The following is a 22866-nucleotide window of genomic DNA, read 5'->3' as shown; positions in this document are numbered from 1 at the left end:
TGTCTTCTGCTTGCTTTTGGAGGTACTTATTTTTTATCCAGGTTGCGTTTTCTTGTTGTAGGTTCTGGACTTTATGCTAACGGGTGCCTGTTTCTTTGTTTTGCTTGGTACTTTGTGCACATTAGTGCCAGTACAAGGTGGCTGATGGAAACAGAGGCCCTTTTTTGTGCTCATTCCAGAGATGAGAAAAACATGCGGGAAGATAATGACTAATACAGCTCACTTTTTTATACAGGGCTTCTCTTGTTTGTAAGAGATGTGCATAAATCAAGTTTGATTTGAATTTGTGACTTGCCAATAACTACAAATTTCAAGTCTTCAAAGGGAAGGGACTAGAAGTTCCTGTTTCAGAGTTCTTAAACAAGGAAACATTGTCCTCGGTCCATGACAGACTCAGCCCTGGTCAGTCTTTCCATTTTCATTCTTTTTTCTTCTTTTTTTGGGTTGTTGTTGCATCTCCTTCAAGGACAGTCCTGGAAATTAGATTTGACTGGGGCGACTTACAACATCTTGTTGGTCTAGTGCAGGTGTTTCCTACCAGTCAGTTACAAGCTACCAGTAGCTTGCAGACACCTTCAGAGTAGCTTGCAGCCTTTTAACTTAATCATTAAGTTAACTCTTCATTTTAATTTTCTCCCACTGCAAAGTGTGGGATTTACAGACAGCAGGCCTCTTGCTCCCAGTGGTCATTGGACACTATGCCATATTAAAAACAAGAATACGGTCATTTTTGTTTTAAATGGAAGAAATTTAAATTAAAGAAAAGGAAAATATTACTTACATAGGAATCATTTGTTTGTGGCATGTAGTGCTGTATATTCACATGTTGTGCATACTCCTGCCATCTAGCGTTGTGCTCAGATATGTTAGCTGTTTTTCTTGGAAGAAGTTTTTCCGAGTCACAAGGTACTGTGTCTCCATCTAGTGCTGGTAATGTGCATGGATATCGGCTGCATTGTTGGATTGTTTTTTCCGCACGCAGGCAGGGTGAAGATGTAGCTGGAAATGCAGAAAGATGACCATGCGAAGGGAAGATTATAGATGAAAGTTAAAGAGAAAAGGTTTGCAACACTGAAAGACGTTGTGGAAGTAGGTTGGGTGCATGTGAATCTACAGCACTACATGCCACGAACAGATGCTTACAAAGTAAGTAGCTTTTTCTGTTTATGACGTGTAGTTATACATACACATGCTATGCATAGACTGTAAAGCAGTCCTCCCAAAAAGCGTTGGCTAGGCTGAGGATGTTGCAGAGAGTTGGAACAGTGTGCATAAAGCAGCCTGACCAACCTTAACTTGTTGGAGTGCAAAGACATCCACCCAGTAATGTTGGTTGACCTGAGGTCGAGAATGAGCCTTAAAGATCCGTCTTTTTTTGGGGCTGGGAGTACACACCTTTGCCTCTTAGGGCAGTACTGGTTCTGTTGTCCCTTTGCTGTGTAATTCTTGCATTGTGTCTTGGAGGTGCTGATGTTGTGGGGAGAGAATGTGTGTGGGGAGGAATATTTGGTGGTGTTTCTGCGAGTTCTGTGCAATACCCCTCTGCTGTAATATCTAGAACCCACTGATCCAAGGTGATCTCTGCCCAGCGGGGCGGAAACCCTTGTAATCTTCCCCTGCCAGGTGATGGAGGGAGGGTGTTTTGCAGGTGCAGTTACTTTGAGAGACTCCTCTGCCTTTTCTATTGTTGCCTCTGTATCTTTCCTTGCAGTAACCCCTGGGTTGGTGGCTGCTGTTGTTGCTGCCTTGTTTAGGACGTAGAGGCGTCAGGTGTTTAAAGCCAAACATGCGCAGCCCCTCCTGTTTGCAGAGAAGGACACTAGTATTGACTGCACACGCAGCCATGTCCACTGCATCTAAGGCACACCTGATGTTGGTGTTGGAAATAAATCTTACTTCCGCCACCAACTCCTACCCACGTTTTCTGTATTGCTCAGGAAGATGCTAAATTAGATCTTCAATGACACGGTTCCCAGCCGCATCAGTCTTCTTGCTCTCAGGGTCTGAAAGGGGAGCATCGCCTGTACCCTGTGAATTAGCATGCTGCAGCCTTGTGTACCACCAGAGAGTCCGGTGGAAGCTGCCTACTGATGTAGGGGTTGGGTGGGGAGTCTTTATATATCTTACCCACTCTAGGGGTGACAACACATGCCTTCACTGGCTCTTTGAAGATGTCATGCGCTGGCCATAGCATACCCTTCAGCATAAGCAAATATTGCATTAACCTATGCCTGGAGGAGAGGTTCTCCATGAAGAAGTACTCCTATTCAGGTTGTGCATTTCCACCTTGTGGAAGGTGGCTGTGAGGGCTAAGCAGGATAAAGTTCCAGATTTCTATCAGCTGGAGGTTCTATGTGGTAATCATCCCAGGGATTCTTGTGGTTGTGTCTCATAAGAGGGGGGGGGGTCATGTGGGTCATAGAGAGACGTTGGACTTTTCCCACCCCCTGAAGGAGGAGATCCTTGTGGTGAATGTGTCATAGGGTCCACAGATGGTAAGTGAGATGTGGGTTGTGGTGCAGGAGGTAGATAAGGAGAAAGAGGAGGAGGCACTGATTGAGGGTGCTTCCAGGGCATTGGTTTCAAAGGCTAGTTTAGTGCCTCCTTGTAAGTTAATTTCTTTTTAGAAGGAGAGAGATCTTTAGGCTTGTCTGAAGGCTTAGCAAGGATCAGACCAGTGCCAGGCTGTATGTGTATTCAACTCTGTCTGGCATCGAGCTCCTCCATGTGAACGTTGAAGTATTGGTTGCTTAGACTCCTCCTGAGCAGCAGAAGATGCATGTGTGGACGGCGTCTTCCCTGGAGCCTGTGGTTTATGAGGCCCGTGCAGAGTCAAGGTTGATTTCAAGTCCGGCACACTCTGCTCCAAAACAGGTATCTTTGGTTCAGGGCCAGTGCGACTGCTGAGGTGGAAGGGTGAGGCTTGAAGGCGGACTTTGGTGCCATAGTATGAGCACGCATTGGGTCTGTGACAGTGTTCACCTGGAGGCCTCATCAGTACTTTTGGAGCTCGAGGTTCTGACTTCTCAAGGATTTAAATAATGACGAGGAGTCGTGTGGTGGGTGCCAGTACTCACTGAGACCACCTTGGACTGTCTTTTTGCTGGCAGGGGCTCTAACTCCTTCACGTCGGAGCCAGAACTCTCAGCCGACGAGAGCTGACACTTTGGTGCACTTTTAGCACATCTTAAACCTTGCGAAACTGTACATATGAAGAGCAAATAATCACAAATAACAGGCTTCACTAAATTTAGTTCACTGTGCTTCAGTGGTGGGCTTTTTACTAAAATGCTTCTAGCTTCTTTTCACCAGATCTCCCAGCCACTTTGGATAGAACGACAAGTTACCATGGTCAACTTGACAGTCGCTCATCTATTTGACCAGTGCACCACCCTGTCCACACATACAGGAATCAGGTGTTTGGTAAAAGATGTAGCACTAGAAGGGCACAATCTCTCTAAAGTCTTAATCGAATGCAGAATGTGGTACATAATCTCTCCAAGTCTTACTAGAGACTTGCAGAATGTGGCAGTTCTGTTTGACAGATCAGGACAGGCTATAACATACAACGATGAATGATGGGGGCATTGACCCAGACCTCCTGCACTGTAATTCTGCATTTGCATGGTTTCGCCTTAACTAACCAGTCGGCACGTTCTGGAGGTGGAGAGATCAGAAGGACGTAATAGTGTTTACAAATGTCCTTATCTGCTTGCAGATTTGAGGGTAGGTTCACACACTTATAGATTCCAGCCTCAGCTTTTCAGTGATTTGTCTTTCCTCTTCTGCTCGTTCTGCTCTCCCACTTCCAGAACTCACCCGTATTTGCACAGATGCCCCTCCCTCAAAATCCTTACTAAGACTTTACTGGATTGTGGGAAGTTCATGTACTCCTTCATCAGAAAGGTTTTCTTGACTGAGGCCCTATTCTGGTCATCTAGGAATTCAACCCCCTCTATGGATTCTGTTGCCTCATCTGTGAACCATTTAGTGATCCTGCCTCAGTTGACTCCTGTGCCTTCTCATCAACTCATCATCAGTGTTGACCTCAAGCAGGTTATGTGGCTCTAGCTGATCTGATTGTGCCACAGTTAGTGACTTGCACTCTTTAGCAACACAAAAGGATTATGGACGGAGTGCTGAAACTTCTCATACACTCGCTCCCAGTCACAGATCTGGGTTTAATCCATCGTTCTTTTGCCCACCATGCCACCCCAGTTTGGACCCAGCCATATGCAAATCAGTCTTGACCAGTCAGCCTGAACTGCCAGGCCAGGTGCTCCTTGGACGGGAAACAAGCATCCTGGGACCGGTTTCGGGGTATCACCCTTCATCAGCCAGGTTAGCTTGAATCCAGTGGCATGTGAGCACCTGCAGCTGGTTCTGCTCTTTGTGGTATGTTTACAAAGGTTTTAATTTAAGGACATGCCAGGGCCTTAAGGCACAATATTGGAATGCCCCATGTATTCCCGTGTAACATGCACCTGGACATTAACAGCAGTTAGAAGATGCTTCATTGTCCACCAGTGAAGATGCAGCTGGAAATAACTAAGAAGGTGTCAATGAAGGCAGCTTTATATGGTTCTCACAAAATTAATCCTTACAAAAATATCTATTTTGCTCTGAGGCAAAACGTTGCACTGGATCAAGTTAAGTCAGAAAGGAATGGTTGGGAACCATGGCTTAGTGAAGCAAGTTAAGAAATTGACCATGGCTTGACTCAAGAAGCAAACAGTTTAATGCAAGGCAGATACAAAAACCAAACCACGGTATCAAGGTACTTGTGTTAGGATCTGCCAGTATTGTCACTTCACTGGCCTGTTGAAATATTTGATCTTCAAGTGCTAGTCACACTTCTGAGCACTGTTAACTGTTGATGACCTAGTTTGAAGCTTGCATGTTGTAGATACACTAGCTCTGCACGGTCTTGCCATGTAGTGTTTGGTTTAATGTTGCCACTTGGTTTTTCCTGTCTTTTCTCTTAATGGTTTTTGTCGTACATTAAATGACATATGCATTCAAGCCTATATTGCAGAGGGACAAATGCCAGATTACATTTTTCTGATATTGTGTTTGTAGTGCTTGTTTTGTGAAATCTTTTGGTACAAAAATACATTTTGACTTCAGAAGGAACAACTGATGGGTGTATTACGCCATGCTGGCCGTTAGGGTCTCTGCCCGTAGGGGCTTTTGAAGAGGAGTTCGAAGAACATGCAGAAGGGGACATAAAGGGTTATCCTTGGTATTTGATGTGGATAAAGCAGATTTGCCTAGTTTTGATTCTCCCTTGTGCTTCTTTCGTCCACCAATCTTAAACCACCCTCCACTTCTTGCCTCTTTATCTCATTCTTCCAGCGCTCCCTTTGTCACAGTTTTGTCACATATTTCCCCTCCTCCTTTTTCCCTTCTGGCTTTCTGTTTTGCTCAAGATTGAAGTCTAATGTAGTTTTGGTCCCTCAAAAATGAGTGATAGTGTGCGCAAACCCTACCCATGCAGCATTAGCACTGATTGGATTCATTCAACTTCTGAAGATCCAACAGATTATGGAGGAGGTGTAGCTCGAACGATTCTGTAAAAGCCCTCATTGGCCATGCTAGAAACTGCGCCCAAGGCACACGGAAACTGCTTCAACGCCACCAACATTGAAATGATTACCACACATGGGTCCTTCACCTTCAACACGAGTCTAACCTGAGTGATGCAGTTAGATTTAGGAATTTGGAATGGCTTCCTTTGTGCTTCAAAGAGATGTGCAACCTCCCCCCAGACATTACTTGTCATACCTCAGTCAACTTTACCACCACTTCAGACTGTCATAGTTTGAAAAGGAAGGAGAATGGGAAGACCGGGAGGACGGTAAATGGCAAAATGGTGTGTGGAACAAAAATAGGTTGATTCACCAGGATTCAGAATCCTCTGTAACTCAATTGCTCTTGCTTCTGGCAGGCTTGATCAGGAGAACTTTTTTTCATGCATCTGAATCTGTATGATTTTAAGGGAGAGACCCTGGTCTAGCCTTAACCCCAATGATTTAAATAATTTAGCCAAGGAATTTATATCTTTTCAGGAGCATTGCTAAATAACTTGTTAGTGGCTCAAGTTGATGCCAGACAGAGAATTTTTGTTTTGCTGGTGTTCTAACTTGAGATAATGTTGCAGCATCCAAGCCTAGACCACCCTCAAAATGTTATAGTGAGGTCTAGATGTTCAGAATGTCAATTGTGTGTTGTCGACATCTGACATTACTGTGGATCTGGTAACCTGGGGCAGTGAGTGCATGTATGTGTTGAACAACATCGTTGAAGAAGATGATCCTTACAGGATGCTGCATTTAAATGTAGGGGACTAGTAGGGGGAGGTGAGGCTACTGAAGGGTTCTGCTTTCAAGGAAAGAGGAAACCCCTGTGTGATCTACACCTAAGATCCCTGGTTCAGCTAGTAGAGTCAGCAGGGTGAAATGGATTACTGTGTCAAATACTGATGAAAGTATGAATGCAGCTCAGGCCCCCTGACCCAAAATCAGTCAAAGCTGATCCAGTGCAAATTTCAAGGTTGACTCTATGCCTAGACTAGGGTGAAAGTCAAGATGCCAACTTTTGAATCATCTAAGTGTTAAGTTAGTGTGAAGATATCTTATGAAGTAACTTTATGTAAGCAGCATGCCTGAACAGTGATTAAGAATGTTATATGATATCTGTGAGGTCCTATGGAATGTTGGTGAGGAGACCGGAAGGAGAGGGAGAGAGCTGGAAGGTGAGGGGCTCTGCTGGAGATGTCATGTATATTGCACTTATATAAATAAATAAGTAAAGAAGAACCGCATGCCTTCATCTTTAATGTTAGTTGTACGTTCACAGTTTGTTTGGCCATAATGAGAAAGTAGATTTCAGTTAAAGATCCACACAATTTTTTTATTTTTTTATTTAAGTAGGATGTACTTACCCTGGGCGTACATTGTAGAAGGGACGTATCTGAGAAGAGTGAAAGATTTACTATATTGGAAAGAGTGAAGACCGGAACGGATATGCAACTGTGAATTAACGTGTCTGGCTTGGGTCATCATTGAACCAGATATAACAAGGCTGACAACCACCATCATTTCCTCTTTGTTTGTTGGGCTTAAATTCGTTTTTTTGGTAGGAGTTGTGGGAGAGAGGGAGTGGAAGTGTGATTGACCATATTATAAAAGTAGTTTAGTCCCCATTTTAAATTTTGAAGGTAACGAACTGAGCTTGTCCTTTGCAGAATGTACTGGAAATGCATGGTCTCGTTTCTGAACATCATTCTGAAAGCGTTTGAAAAGTGATAAATAATTTGATGTTATTTTTAGCCCCTTGGTGTTAACAGGTTATAGAGCCATGTCTTTTAGAGTTGTTCAAAATGTATTCCTGTCTACAGATTGTATGTTGTCTTTTGTGTAATTTGTTTAACCTCTCTTGACAACATACAGTCTGGAGTAACAAAATTCAAATGATCTCATCACCCTTCATTTCTTTATTGGTTATTTCATTTATGACTTCTAGCAGACAGACATCAGTATAGGCACTGTCACATCATAGGAAATAATGGAGTCTCTCTAGAGCATTTAACTAACATTTGTGCATGTACTGAGGCTGGCACAAAGACCAATATCAATGTGAGCAGGTGCCAAATGTGAAGTAGGCAAAGCTTTAAGCTTTAAGATGCCAGGCCTTAGTCGTATGAACCAAAGCAGCAATTGCTTGGTTTACAGCAGTGGTAAGCTCTGAGGTTAAAATGCTGTCTGTGGATTGGACAAAAACAGCAGTTGCAGCAAGAGATCAATGGCAGTAGAATAAGCAGGAAAGTGACATTGGGGTCCATGTTGCTTTTTGTCTCCCTAGTGCCAAGCCATTCTGTTCACAATAGAAAATAGTAAGCTAAGGTTTCTCGCAGTCAGGAAGCCCCAATGCAAGGGAACGATACAGGTTTCTTTTAAGAGTTAGGTGTGAGTTTTCAGCTTCAGGGGTCTAAGGAAGGGGATCTGCGACAGTACGTTTACTGACGTCATGCAATAGTTTTGATGTTGCCGGGAATCCATTAGCAGCAGCCTGAAATGCCCAAAAAGTTGCAGATCGAAGCCTGTGCCTGTAGCCTGGCAGATGCAAAAGAACTGTAGTGGGGTTCGAGGATCACGGGTAAAATGTACTATTGTGTTTATGGCCCTCAGGTCCTGCACAGATCAATAGGTGTCCTTGCGTGGCTTTTTAACACACAAAATAGGCATGTCAAAATGGCTAAATGTTGGAACTATTGCCCCCTGAACTGGAACACAAACAACCTAGGTCACAGATGGGGGTTCTGTGCACACACAGTGACTGGAACCAAGATATACCTGGCTGATGTGCCTTAATCAGGGCATAACCAGAGATAGTATGATGTACAAAATAATGATGGACTGGGGTGCGGCCAGAGTAATTACCATGGGTGGGATGAATTGAAGCAATTTAAGCATGCATTCCATCCATCCATGTTAAGTTATATTATGCAGATTTGTATAGCACTCATCACCGGTGAGGGTATCTAGGTGCTTTGCAGGGCAGTAGGAAGCAGTCTCCATGGAGATAATGCGAAAATCCAGGTCCTCAGCTGTTTGCGGAACAAATTTATTTTCTTTTTTTATTACATAATGCAAAATTCATATAAATTATACCCATAAATAATCCATCCATTAATCCATCCATTGATAATCCATCATTTAGTATTCCATTAGGATATAATTAATAAGCAGCAACAATTCCGAAGAGGGGATGCAGACTGAAGCATACATTATCATTAGCATGGGCTAATCCCTTATGCAGGAGGTCTCCCTGAGATGTATCGCAGCTCCCCTTAATTAAACCCACAATCTGGATGCATGAGATAAGACCAAATAGCCAAAAATCTTTTAACACCCCTCTCATGCTTAGCTTAACCATTTTCAAAATTGCATATTTTAGACATTTTCTCACTCCACCTCTGCAATGTGGGAACCCGACTGGACCTCCAGTTTGTCAGGATTCGTGATCTAGCCACTGCTAGTGTGATCATAATATAGCATTGTCCTGCTTTACTGATTTTACAGCTTGTTAGATACAACGATTAGCACCAGACCAGCTTCGGAGGTGAGTGTGGTCCTCACTCCTTTACTTAGCCATAAAAAATGGCTCAGTCAAGAATATATGTATCCAGTTGCCTGTTCTTTCCAAATGGCAGCGAAAGCATTGACCATGCACTTCAGGATACATTTTGAGGGTCATTCTGACCCCGGCGGGCGGCAGGAGCCGCCCGCCTGTAGGGAGCCGCCATATGGCCGCTCCGCGGTCGAAAGACAGCGGAGGCCATTCTGGCTTTCCCGCTGGGCTGGCGGGCGACCGCCAGAAGGCCGCCCGCCAGCCCAGCGGGAAACCCCTCCCCACGAGGAAGCCGGCTCCGAATGGAGCCGGCGGAGTGGAGGATGTGCGACGGGTGCAGTGGCACCCGTCGCGAATTCCAGTGTCTGGAAGCAAGCTGCGCCGCCATGGGGGATTCCCAGGGCAGCGGAAAACCGGCGGGAGACCGCCGGTTTTCCTGGTCTGACCGCGGCCAAACCGCCGCGGTCAGAATGCCCTGCGGGGCACCGCCAGCCTGTTCCCGCATCCCCGGCGGTCCTTGACCGCCGGGGTCGGAATGACCCCCTTTATGTAGGATGTTCGAAGTATAGTAAGCCATCCACCGCAAGAGGAGGGTCATCTTTTTTTTTAATTAGCTGCTCTCAGTGATTTGCCCCCTAATACCGAGAACCTGTCAATCGCTCTCTGATAATCTGCACCCAGTGCTCTCGTAAATTCTGTCCAAATGCTTGGGAACAACACCCTGCTTTGATACATTCGGGAGCAATCTATCCCAGTTGCCTGCCTCGTGAGTTTGGATCTGACTAATGAAGGCATGATCTGATGTGGTTGTAGGCTTGCATCATCTGAGTCGGAGAGAAGGTGGGCTAACTGGAGATAACTCCACCTTATCTTCTAGGCCCTCGCACCGTTGAGTAAACTCCTCCCCCCCAAGTTAATAGTCTTCCTTGAACCACCAGGTCACCCAACACTTTGTACCATCATGAAGCCAAGAGAGATACCACTGCCCTGAAAAATGAAAGGCCAAAAAAAATTTGCACTCTGAAATTGGCAAGTAATAGAAGAAAGCCGATACCATCTACATCTTTTATGTGTTTGACAGCCTGCTACACTATTCCTGTAATGTCTTATACCTGTGTTTTTTGGGGTAATTTTGCGACTTTAATAAAAGCAGGGCCGCAGATTCCCATGCCTTTTTCTTGATAAAAACAATCCCGTAGCATGCCCCTACCACCCAGAAATCTAGCTCCTAGGGCCATAATAGCTGCCTGATAGTAAACACGGATATGTGGAGGAGCCACTCCACCCTGATCTTTTGAAAGCTGCAATATGGGTAACTGGACTCTGGGGCCTTGTTATGCCATATAAAGCTTCTCAACATAGAATCGACTTCCTGAAAATATTTATTATTAACCTTGATTGGAACATTTAAAAAAAAAAAAAAAAAAATATGCAGTGGCAAAATCCACATCTTAACCAATGCCACCCGTCCAATCAATTTTTAATGGTAAAAGAGACCATCTAATGAGTAAATCATGGATTTTCCTGCACATGACAATATAGCTCAGTTGAAAAAAAACTGTGAAAGGTCACTACTGGATATATACCCAAATGCCTAACTGGGCCTTAAGCCCTCGCCTGTGGATGCAAGAAAGCTGGGGGCATTAAAATTTAGTACCTCTGTCTTGCTGGCATACACTTTATAACTAGCAATATCAGAGTAGTCTTCCAGTAGCTTGAGTGCCAACTACACATTGACCATGTCAGGCTTAAGATGCAGCACCATATCATCTACAAATAATGTTAGTTTGGGCATCCCGTCCAATGGTGCAAGCAACCCAAATGAGTTGCATAATTTGATGGCCAGGGGCTCAATGAAAAAAGCAAATGGTATGGGAGATAAAGGACACCCTTTGTTGGGTACCTCTGTTGATGGAAATCTCCCCTACAATACTAGAGTTCATAAGCACCTTGGCTCCTTGATACAGATTTTGGAGCATGGCCACGAATTGTGAGGGCAAGCCAGATTGCAATAGGGAGGAAAACAGGATATTCCAATTGACCATGTCAAAAGCCTTCTTGGCATCTACGATGACTACCACAGCCAGCGTTTGGTTACACGATAAAAAAACAAAAACAATCAATGGCGTGGATCAAAAAGTTAATATTAGAGGCCATCAATCGATTAGAGACAAAGCTGATCCTCATGTATCAGTACTTGTGCAGCAGACATTCGTGTTGCCATGATTTTGGTCAGGATCTTATAGTCCAGATTAAGCAGACTGATTGCTCTATATGAGTTGGCATTGAGTGGAGATTTACCTTTTTTAACAAAGCATATTATCAGAGATCTGTTTGCGGAACTCAAGAAGTGATGAAGGTGCTCTGATGGTCTGTGGGAGACCTTTCCCTGCTTTGGAGGAGATGTATGTGAAGACGCAAACTACTGCTCTGCCTTTGTGCATTGGAGGAGGGTATGTGTGCCAATGAGTCATGCTGAGTGGAGGTGTCTGGAGGGTTGGTCCAATGTGTGTGGGGCTATCACGTTTTGTATACTTCTTTGACATTTGACAGCAAGTATGAAATGCACGTATGACTTCAAATGTTTACTGAGCAGGTTTGGATCCTAGAACTAACTGAAACGTAGTAGATTTCACACAGTGTGTTTAATCTGCTCCCCATACTCCTCTCTCGCCCTTTTCCAATGCCCCCACAGTATTTGACATTGAATGGTTCTTCAGGAGAGCTTATGGAGTTACTCCACTGTTCTTGCTGAAGACAGACTCCTATTTCGAGATCTCTGCCAGGCAGGTGAAGATGTTTGCTTTCAAAGGAGTCACAAATGTTAGGCAGCAATGTTGTTGTTTTTTTTTTCTATAACATTTAACGAGATATTCTCGAACATTTAACAAAATATATATAATGACACAAATGCATTGTGTCTCCAGTGCCAAAACCAGCACAATTACGACGTTTTCAAAGTGAAATCCAGCTAGTGGCTTAGGGCCAGATGTAGCAAAGGTTTTTACCCATTCTGTGTCTATGGGAAAAAGTGTTCGTACATATGGCTCTTAGTAACAAACAACTTCATAGGATTCTTTTACTTCATTTTAGTCTAAAACCTGTAGTGTAAGAAACACAAGATTGAGCTTGAATAAACACATACCAAATCTGCAGGAGACAACAAGTTCAAGCGATTTAATAGAATTCACCCGAGTCTTAGCTCTGTATCCAAGCATTAAAAAGCATACATCTGTTGGAGCTCTGACAATAAGGCGCAGGTTATGAGGAGTCGATGCCCCTGAAGAGCAGCCGACTGAGTGAGTCCACCCTTTCAATTATCCTATTCCGCAGACTACACCTTCATCTAAAATAATCCAGTTTGCTGGTGCAGTTTTGTTTACGCTCAGGAATTGGCCATTGGGAGGCCATCTCTCAGAGATTGTGGGTGAAAGCTCTGATAAAGTAACAGAGGGCGATAGGTTTCCTGACTAGGGACTGTATTCATTTTCCATCATCATTTTGGATTAGGAGGTCTAAAGAAGGAATCTCTTGACCATCTCAGTGGCAGGTGAATTGTAGACTTGTCTGTGTTTGATTAAGATATATTGCAAACTTCTTTAGCTCTGAGAGATGGCCTTCCATAGGGCCAATTTCCCCCAGCCCCTCTCCCTCGCAAATTCATTAGCTGATGATATGTTGTAATAATGCCATTAACCTCTATTGTTTTTGTTTATCTTTTTATATGTCTCTTTTGACACAATATTATGCCCTTTGGAATTATGTTCAGCTCCACAGTATTGATGCTGTTGATTCCCAGTAGATGGCTATACCTCCTTTCACTATGAACAAGTTTCATAGTAATGCTCGCCTCGAGGTTTGGAACACGCCATGTTCCAACTATTGTTTTTAATCCTTTCCTGAAAGCTCATCTAATGCAAGCTCTGATACGGACAGTACACCCGCTCTGGTTTGTGCTTGTCTGGGGCATCGACTCCTCATGGCCTGCTTCTTATTGTTGGAGCTCCATCAGATGTATGTTTTTGATGCAGGGGATTCAGAGCTAAGACTCAGGGGTGAGTTCTGTTACTGTTCTTGCTATTAGCAGGCGCTTTTTCTCTCCTGCTAAAGTGATTTATGTTTATTCAAGCTTAAGCTCGTTATTCTGTATTTCTTACACAACACATTTACCCCCCTGAATGACCTATTCATTCCTATCCTCCCTGCCCCCCCCTTAACCTTATTCCCTTTTCATCATCGAGCTTTCAGGTAACTCCTTTCAAGTTTACACTACTAGTTAGTCCACACAGACCACCACTTTGCCCTAACTCTTTTATTCCCCTTTTCTCTTTCCATTTATTATACTAGATGTCTCCTAGTCCTGAGGAGACCCTTGTGTCTCATTTAAGGGTTGTACCATCGTTGACACAGTTCACAAACAAGAGACTGCTAAAATTTAGACTAAAATGAAGTTAGAGAATCCTGTGAAGAAGGTTGTTACTAAGCCACTAGCTGGTTTTCACTTTGTAAACTGTGTATTTGTGCTGATTTGCACTTTTAGCCTAATAATAATTCAGCTACTCATCTGAAGGCACTGCAACTTTGATGAGTGACCGCCACGTGTAATGCAGCAGGTCAGCAGAGTTTTTTTCAAAAATAAATTCCCAAAACAGGATAAAAAAAAAAAAAGAAGAAGAAATAAATGTTCCTTCCGCGTGAAATGAGTCATTTTTTTTACTTTCTTGTTTGGAACTGCAGGGATTTTCCTGGGTTGCCTGAGTTTACATAGAGCGGGCAAACCAGAGGTTTCATCAATCGTGTACAGTCCCACAAGTACCCTGCCTGCTCTGGAGTGTGCAGTCGGGTTCTGGAATGCATTCTGTATTGTGTCAGCGAGACCTCTTTGGGGACTATCCCTTAAAAAAAAAAAAAATTACCTTTTGTTTTTTGGATCTCGCATCCGAGATTACAGGCATTGTCCCACCCTGAGCATGTAGAAGGAGGATGATTAAGTGGTAAAGGAGAATAGATGCATTGTGTGAACCTAAGTTCTCTTTGACATAAATCCATGACACCATTCCTTCTTGCCTTCCTGACAGGTGAATGAGGCGGAGGAGGAGCGGTTGCGCAGTGAGCGGGAGCATCAGAACGTCACCCGCCAGTGCCAGCAGGCAGAGGCAAAAGTGCAGACACTGCAGAAGTCACTCAAGCGCCTGATCGTCAAGAGCAAGCCGTACTTTGAACTGAAGTCTCAGTTCAACCAAATTCTGGAGGTGAGCTAGAGAGCTATAAGGTGGTTGTTGAATGCTGATGAGAAAACATAATGTAGAAGCGAAAGGAGCAAGTGAGAGACGAGATGTGTCCCCAAGATATGTAGATGATACATAAGCGGACGCAGCAGGAGGAGTTGGGGGGACACACCAGGTGCCTCAAGGGGCATTGCTTAGAGATTCTTGGGAAAGACTGGGAGTAGGTAGACATGGGATGTGGAGGAAGCATGCCCTCCAGGGGTTATATGCAGAGGGCCATCTGGATGAGGCGATAGTATTAGAGAAATAGCACAAGAATGAGAGGACATGTAGATGGTACACATCAGAACACCTAGTGGCTCCTAGACCGGGATGAGGAGGGGTATCAGGAATAACTAGACCTACTTAAAGAGGCTCCACATGAGGAGGATGTGTAAAGTATGGAGGTCCAACGTAGAGTGATGGAAGCACAAGAATGCACAAAGCGTAGTTCTACTGTCCATACAAGATCTTCCAAAAGAACCAGGATTTGTTACATCATTTGCAGTAGTGTCCTGGGTTCTGAAGTTGTCAATCTGCCATAAAACTTTCTTCAGAATAGTTTGTATAACCTATGGCTTTTTAACCTTCCTATTTTGGAGAATTAGTCTTTTTTCAACTGTGTTTATTGGATTTGGAGAACTTAAGCATCATACATTTGCATGACCTGACAAGCTTTTTTGTGTGACAACAGTGTCAATTATGTGACTTATAGTCAGCAGGTACTTGCTTACGTTAGTTCACATCAACATATAAGTAGTTGCCATATCATAACCCTGTTCAACCACTTTAAAGTCATAACTTGCACATGAAGACAGTGACTGTGTACCACATCACATTCTGTGGCACAGTCAACAAGTCTGTTCATTATACCCTTGTATGCCTGAAGTATGTCTTCAGGGGATGTGCAAATCTAGGCGATCCCATTTATGAGCGGGATCAAACACGTGTACAGTGTTTGATCCCATGCCCAGATCTTTATTCCAGTGAGGAAGGATAGTGTATTATATGGTGTGTTTGTGAGACCTCACTGTAATATACTACCAACCAATTAAGGACAAATCAGGTTTCGTTTGTCAAACCTTTGTTCAACCCTAGGTAGCTGTAGCTTCAAGCAGACAGACTTCAACAAAGGAACAAGGGCAAAGCGTATATCTAGCACAACATTTTTTTTTTAGGAAGAAAAAAACTTGCCAGTCAAGAAATCTGACACCAATTTATAAATGTTGAATATATTTTTATAAATTTGTGAATACCAAAGCAAAAAAGATCCACAGGAGAGAAAGATTTTACAAGCAACTCTGGCAGGAAGCCAGTCAAGGGGACCAGCAAGGTAAGAAAAAACAGTTACCCAACAAGAAAAGCAGTCTTTGGTCTAGTTCCAGTGTTGGCATTCCCTTTCTATTGATTACAATGGAGTGGGCCTGATGCAAGGGATACAATGCTCAAAGATGATGTGCAGTCGAAGGTCTTCGTGGGGCCACTCCTTGGTCCATGGTCCTTCTAGGGTGACTTTGGCCAAAGGGGTTTGTATCCCTTGAAGTTCTCTTTGGTCTAGTAAAAGTCAGTCACCGCTGGACTACTGGCCACCAGTCACAACAAATGTAACACTTTATTTCTTTTGGTGTTAACACTACTTCTGGGTGACCAGGCTGAACTACGGCAACTCTCCCGGGTCCAGCAGACTCAGGAGCAACTTTTGAGCATCAGTTGTTGGCCTCCCAGGCTGCACAGCAGCAAAGAGCAGTGAGCTAGGCTACTGACGTCCCTCAGCAGGCTTCTTCAACTTTTGTGGCCCTGTGATGTAAACAGGAAGTCAGACTACTGACTGTTGGCGCCTCTGCTTCTGGCTGGGCTCGTAGAAAAAAGGCTTCAAGAGCAGGACATTTGCTTTGCACGCACAGTCCTTTGCTTTGCTAGCCCAAGAGGCAGCAGGTAGAGTCCAACTTCTGGGCATCCTCTTCTTCGCCTGTTCCAGGTTCAGCAGGGGAGTCCTCCTTCAGTCCTCTTCTCCAGTCAAGTGAGATCTAAGTCCTGTGGGCCGGGGTGCCCCTTTTATGCCCAGAAAGTGCCCTCATTGTAAGTCGTGGTCACCAGCCTATGGGCTGCTAGGTTCCATCGCGCCTGATGACAATGTCCTGTGAAGTGTAGCATCTTGGTATCCCAGAGTGCTCTATTGTACTCACTCCCAAGATGTCGGGCCCCTCTCTTGGTGTGTGGAGCTCAGTAGTCCGCCATAGAGGTGTGACTACCCCTGTCCTAGATGCCAACCTGTCCACCCGAACAACAGGAAAGCCCCTCTCTAGTGTGTTCATCATTTGCCCTTTAAAGGTGGCTTCCCCTTAGCTCACCTTTTGAGCCAACACCTGTGTGGCTTCTTGCCTGGAGGAGGGAACACCTCCTCCAGCAGCAGGGCTTTATTGTTACCTGTCCTAGGAGCCATGGACACGTCTCACCAGGTTGGCAGAAGGCACAGCAAGTGGCCACTGGAAAACCTGGCAACCTAGTGGCAACTTTCTAAAAGTTTCAAATGGCAACAAGTTAGATTAATTTCGACTTGGGCATCAAGTTGGGCTTAATGTAATGGGTTGTTTGATACCTTGAAGTGCCAATTTTGGTAGTCCCATTCAGACGTTAACACAACTGAGGGGTCAACATGTAACTCTGTAGTTGCTAATGGAGCTACTAGGATCTTTCCCAGTAAAAAATAGTTGCAGGTTGTTACTGCCAGATCATGTTAAACAAATGTTCTACTTTCCTAATAGGCATCATCCTGCCTTAGGACTCGATAAGCCTGTCGGATGGGAGACCTACACACATTAAAAAGGGAGTTTGGGCTTTGCCATTAAAATGGCAAAGTTGAGTTTAGTAGTTTTAATCTGCCCTTCCAGTCTTCAGTGGTCCCACCCAGGGTGGCACAACAAGTGCAGCAGTTCCTGAAGGGACACTCTAAAGTTCAGGCTTTGGGCACCCATAGTAACATATACTAGGACTTAGAAATAAGTTCTGTTATGCCAATTGGGTATAGACTAATCAAAAATACACATTTAAGGGTCAGGGCACTGGTACTGAGGTCTGGCTAGCAGGCCGCAGTGCTCTGAGTCGAAAGCCCAGCAGCATCCGTCCAAACCAAAACTTTGGGGGACGACCTTACAAAAAAGGCTTTTTTCTTTTTTAACAGGACCTTGAGTAGTAGTCCGATAAAGGAGAGTTCAGGGTGGTTTGTCAGCATTGGGTTCATTCCTAAAGCATTGCATTATATGTTCCCATGACATTGTGGTCCTAGCAGGGCCCATCTCTTTACATTTTCCAGAGCAGAAGATCCCAACTTCAAGGTCTACTCAGTAAGTAACATTGCAGATTTACTGCTTAAATGCAGGACCCTAATTGATTTTGAGGACAATGCACTGGGCTGTCTAGCAATTACTTGAGCCAGGTCGAGGCATCTATTACCTAGCTTTTCTTTGGTAAACCTGTTTGGTGTAAGATGCATCCTGTGCAGTTGAGTTAATTTGTTGCACCTTAAGCTTGAAATCTTTACACACCTAAAGGGTGTTCAATAATACCAATATTCAGTCTTCTTTAGTTAAGTCCCCTGTCCCCCTAAGTCCTGTGACCACCAGTTTTGCAAATTCACTAATGCAATATTAATGTTTTTAGTAAGAGTTTTTTATGGAGTAACAACACCATCCTCCATCCAATCCAGGCCCAATAGTGAGTAGTATCTGCAGAAGGATACATGGTCTCCCCTATAGTGAGTGTATGAATATACCCAGTCGGCCTTCAGTTTGAAACTGAATACTGTATTCTCCAGTGGTGTGTTGGAAAGCTTTAAATCATGGCTGATAGTTTTCCCCCTTATTAGGACCCTGTTGGTATCCCACCCCGTTGACCATTTCCCCTCCAATCCAAACATGTAGCTTAGGATATTGGGGGTTGTTAGAAATTGGGTCACTAGTTGGCAGAGGTATGCACCCTGTCCAAGTGGGGACCACAATCCTAGTCAGAGTAAGTTGCAACACAACCTAAATTATCCTGTGCTCACCCTCTGGTAGCTTGGCACAGAGTAGGCAGGCTTAACATAGAATGCAATGTGTAAAGTATTTGTGCAGTAACTCTTACAGTAACACAGTAAAGACACCACAAGAAGTACTCTACGTCAGTTTAGGAAAATAGATATGTTTTTCAGATAAATATTAAGACCAATATGAAAAAAATCAAAAATGCACAAGTCGAAATATCACTTTTTAAAGGTTTAGGTGGGTCTTACTCCATAAGAATCAGTGGTTGTATCCTTTTAACACACGGTATCTGGGATGCGTCAAAAATAACGACTCAGAGGAGGTGATGCTTCAGAAAGTAAAGCAATGTGTTGATTTCTTTTTTATTTCTTTTTTAGTTTTTTTATTTCGTTTCATTTTTTTTCTTGACGTGGTGTCGGTGATGCGTCTATTTCCAGTTTTGCAGCCTTGGCTCCTTACTGCGTGGAAAATACAGAATGGGCTAGGAAGATGAAACAGGTGCTGCATCGCATAGTAGGCAATGCAGTGATTTTCAGCAGTGAGACAGCCGCTACGTAGATTTCTGCAGGCTCCAACGTTTCAATGCCGTGGATTTTCTCTCTCAGATTAAGTCTTTGATGGCCCTAAAACTTAAGAGGAGGCAAGCTCAGTCCAAGCCCTTGGAGAGCACTTGTGGGGGAAGGCAAAGTCCTTCTAGCAGAGTCAGGGGCAGAAGGGCAACAAGCAGAAGAGTAGTCCTCCCAGAAAAACAGTCCAGATGAGTCCTGTGGGCAGCAAGGCAGTCCCTCTGACAGAGGCCAGTTGTAGGTCCAGAAGTGTCTGATTTGGTGGGGTCAAAGACCCAGTATATATACCCAAATGTGCCTTTGAGATCTGTGGAGTGTTATCAGTCCTTTGTGTAAGGTCAGGTCACCAGCCTTTGAAGTATGAGAACCCCTCCACCCTTCCTGCCCAGGAAGACCCATCAGTATGAAGATGAATGCAGATGCAGCTGAGTGTCCTGTGTTTATGGCTGTCTGGGTGGAATGCATAAGAGGAGCTGTCAACCAACATAGACCAGACGTGGATTGGAGATACAGTTTGTGAGGCACCAAGAGCAGTATGTGCTGAGAAATGTCCACTTTCTAAAAGTGGCATTTCTAAAATAGTAATGTTAAATCCAACTTCACCAGTAAGCAGGGTTTCTCACTACCATACCAAACATGTCAATGCCACTCCTTTCAGATCAGAAATTACCACTTATAAGTATATAAGGGAATTCCCAATGCCAGCCTATGAGAGGAGCAGGCTTCTCAGTAGTGAAAAATGACTCTGAAGTTTTTCACTACCAGGACATGTAAAACATTTTGTAAAATATTTTTAATTATTTTGATTATTTGCATTTGTTAAAAAAAACAAGAACCATCAAGCAAAACAAAGTTCCATTCACAGACAGTAAGCAGCCGGCGCAATCTGCAAAGGCTGCTGGTAGAAATAACAACCATGGTCATTCAACAGAATAAGTAACAGGATAAAGTAGTCCTTTGTCGGAACATTATCATCCAGTAATGTACATGTGAACGTGAGGAACAAAGCATAGGAAAAGAGGTGAAAGAAGGAAAAACAGAGAAAGAGGGAAAGAAGGAAAGAAGCAGCAGCAGCATAGCCATCTTAACGCCCCTGGAAAGGGGACCCACATCCTAACACTTCCTGAGGAGGCCAAGCTCAACAAAATGTTCTAGGAGGAGGCATGGAAAGCTAATCATTTCACTGGGCACGGGCTGCAAGAAACGTCGTCAAGGGGGAGACTATATATCGCACGGGCGGGAGCCCTCTGGCATCAATTACCAATACGTCGCCAACTGTTCCTGACAATACGCAGAGTCCGTCAGCCATACAGCACACCGGGGTGTCTGCTTCTGGCCCCAGCACATAGTCACCCTGCGCTTTGCTACTAGCAACAACAATCCCAACAACCGTCTGGACTTCCTTTACATATCCCAGAAGCACCACCAGGCCCATCATCTCATCAAGCGCACACAACACCTCAGACCAGTATTCGCGCAGCATCCCATAGTCCCATGCCAAATGCAGACAGTCCGCCTCTAAAGCCGAACAACGTTCACATCGAGCATTCACCTTTAAACCCATTCTTTTCAGTCGGCTAGGCGTGTAATACAGACGCTGTAAAAATTGTTAATGTTTGAGGCGAAGCCTATAATTAGGGGAGAGTTCCCTCATCTGAGCGCAGCAATAACGCCACTTTTCCTCTGAAATGGGCGCACCCAAATCCGCCTCCCAACGCACTCTAGCCCTGGATACAGCAAAAGGCCCCGTATTTTGCAAACCGACATACATACACGTAATAAGTCGGCGGGTGGACTGCGCCTTATACAGCAACTCCAGCGCCCGACACAGCAGGGGCTCCTCGGGAAAACAAGAGTACTGCTCCCTTAGCAAGGCCCGTATTCTGAAAAGTAATAGTCGATGAATCGCAGAATCACTGGTCACCCAATGCCGTCTCCAAGGAGACAAACATTCCCGCCGGGAACCAAGACCCCAGCGTGGTCATATCTAACTCCTGGAGGTGCTGAGACAGCTGGCCATCCTCTAACGGGGACAGGCCCGCCACATCCTGCACCGGCATCGACGGAGCAAACACCTCTCACACCCCAGCCCGCTTTAGCAAGCAAGTCCAAGCTCACGCCGAGCATGCCACAGTATCTCCTCCACGTCGACGGGGCTGAGGCGGCCTGCTAACCACCCCATCCAATCTATCCGGCCACACTGAGTCATATTCATGGGCCAGATGCGGTAAATAACGAACGGGATGCAGCCAGAAATAAACAAAGTGGGCCTGTGCACAATAATAACAAAGTTCTAGGTCCGGGGATGCAAGCCTGCCTTGCTCGAATGGCAGAGTCAGAGTTTCCCATGAGATTCTGGGCTTTTTCCAGGCCCATGCAAAGGCCACAAGCGAGGATCTGAGCCGTCTCAAAAAGCTAGCGGTAAGAACAAGAGGCAGGTTGATGAAGAGATACAAAAATTTAGGCAAAACCACCATCTTAGCTATCGCCGTGTGTCCGGTCAGCGAGAGTGGCAGGGAACGCCAGATCGCTACCTTTTCCTCCAACCACATAACCGCCGTACCATAATTAGTCAACCACAGCTCATCCACCTTCCGGCTCAGCCAGATACCGCACCGGTCTGTCCGCCGAGCACAGGGGGTAACCAGAGGGCACCGCACAGTAGCTTCAGATAAGGGAAGCACCACCGACTTAGACCAATTTATCATAATCCCGGAGATCCGACCAAAGTGAAACACTTCATCCAGCCAGGCGTTGAGATGTAACTGCGGATCACGGACATACAGTGCAACATCGTCCGTATAAAGAGAGATTAGGATAGGGTGCTGTCAGAACGCCAACCCCGTATGATTATGATGCTGGCGTAAACGTGCCGCAAGGGGTTCCATAGCCACCGCAAAAAGTAGCGGTAAAAGAGGGCAACCTGGACAAGTGCCCCTAGCAATCTGAAAAGAATCCAAGAGCGACCAATTAACCCTCAATCAAGCAGTCGGCTTGGAATACAGCAGACGGATCAATTGAATGAATCTAGTGCTAAGTCATACCCTGGCCAGTAGAGCAAACATGTACGACCAGGCCAGCGAGTCAAACGCATTTGCAGCATCCAAAAAAGACCCCCACTGCGCGATCCTCCGGCCCGACCATAAGAGAAATCGCAAAAAAGGTACGGAGATTATACGATGTCGATCGACCCGGCACAAAACACGATTGGCCCGGCAATATCAAGGAGGGAAGCAGGGGCTGCAGATGCATCACAAAAAGTTTTGCCAAAATCTTATTGTCTATGTTTATGAGCGAGAGCGACCGGTAAAAGTCACACCTGCTAGGATCTTTCCTGGGTTTTAAAATCGTCACTGAGTGCCTCTCACAGCGAAGCCGGAAGGATGCCGCCTTCAAGTGCTTCAGCGTAAACCTCAAGAAGGCACAGCGCTAGGATATCTGCATATTCCTTATAAAAGGCAGGCGTCAAACCACCCAGACCCGGGGCCTTATCACTGGGTAGGCTACGTATCGCATTAACCACATCGTCAACCGAAAAGGGCACATCCAAGGTATTGTCTGTGGAAGTCCTCAAGCCAAAGCAAACTAATCTCCTCAAAGTAATTGACGGCATCCAAAACATTCACCCCCGGGCGCTCGGCATTCAGGTCCAAGTAAAAGTCAGACATAATGTGCTGAACCTCAGCCGTGCCTGTTCGAAGCGTCCCCTCTGAGTCAGTAAGTTCCACTATATAATTCCCAGCCCATGGGTTGTGGAGCATAGCCGCCAACGTCTTCTCAGCCTGTTCACCTTCCCCGTCGCCTCTTCACCCAGATAACATACCTCGCGCAGTGCCCCTTCCTCGTAGCAGGACAGGTCCTCCCTGAATTCAGCCAAAA

At 44.9% G+C, this 22866-nt stretch overlaps 1 protein-coding gene across 6 annotated transcripts in view; it reads left to right on the top strand.

The window, feature by feature from the left end:
• SH3BP5L (SH3 binding domain protein 5 like) overlaps positions 1-22866 on the top strand; it is a 56415-nt gene that overhangs the window by 21104 nt on the left and 12445 nt on the right. For all 6 annotated transcript variants that reach the window (XM_069237398.1, XM_069237400.1, XM_069237402.1 and 3 more), the window contains exon 6: positions 14211-14384. In XM_069237398.1, the coding sequence (XP_069093499.1) occupies positions 14211-14384 (174 nt within the window). The remainder of the gene's footprint in view (positions 1-14210; positions 14385-22866) is intronic.

Source organism: Pleurodeles waltl, chromosome 6 (genome assembly GCF_031143425.1).
Source record: "Pleurodeles waltl isolate 20211129_DDA chromosome 6, aPleWal1.hap1.20221129, whole genome shotgun sequence".
NCBI lineage: Eukaryota > Metazoa > Chordata > Amphibia > Caudata > Salamandridae > Pleurodeles > Pleurodeles waltl.
Note: the sequence above shows the minus strand (reverse complement) of the source record. Positions and strands in the feature narration are given on the sequence as shown.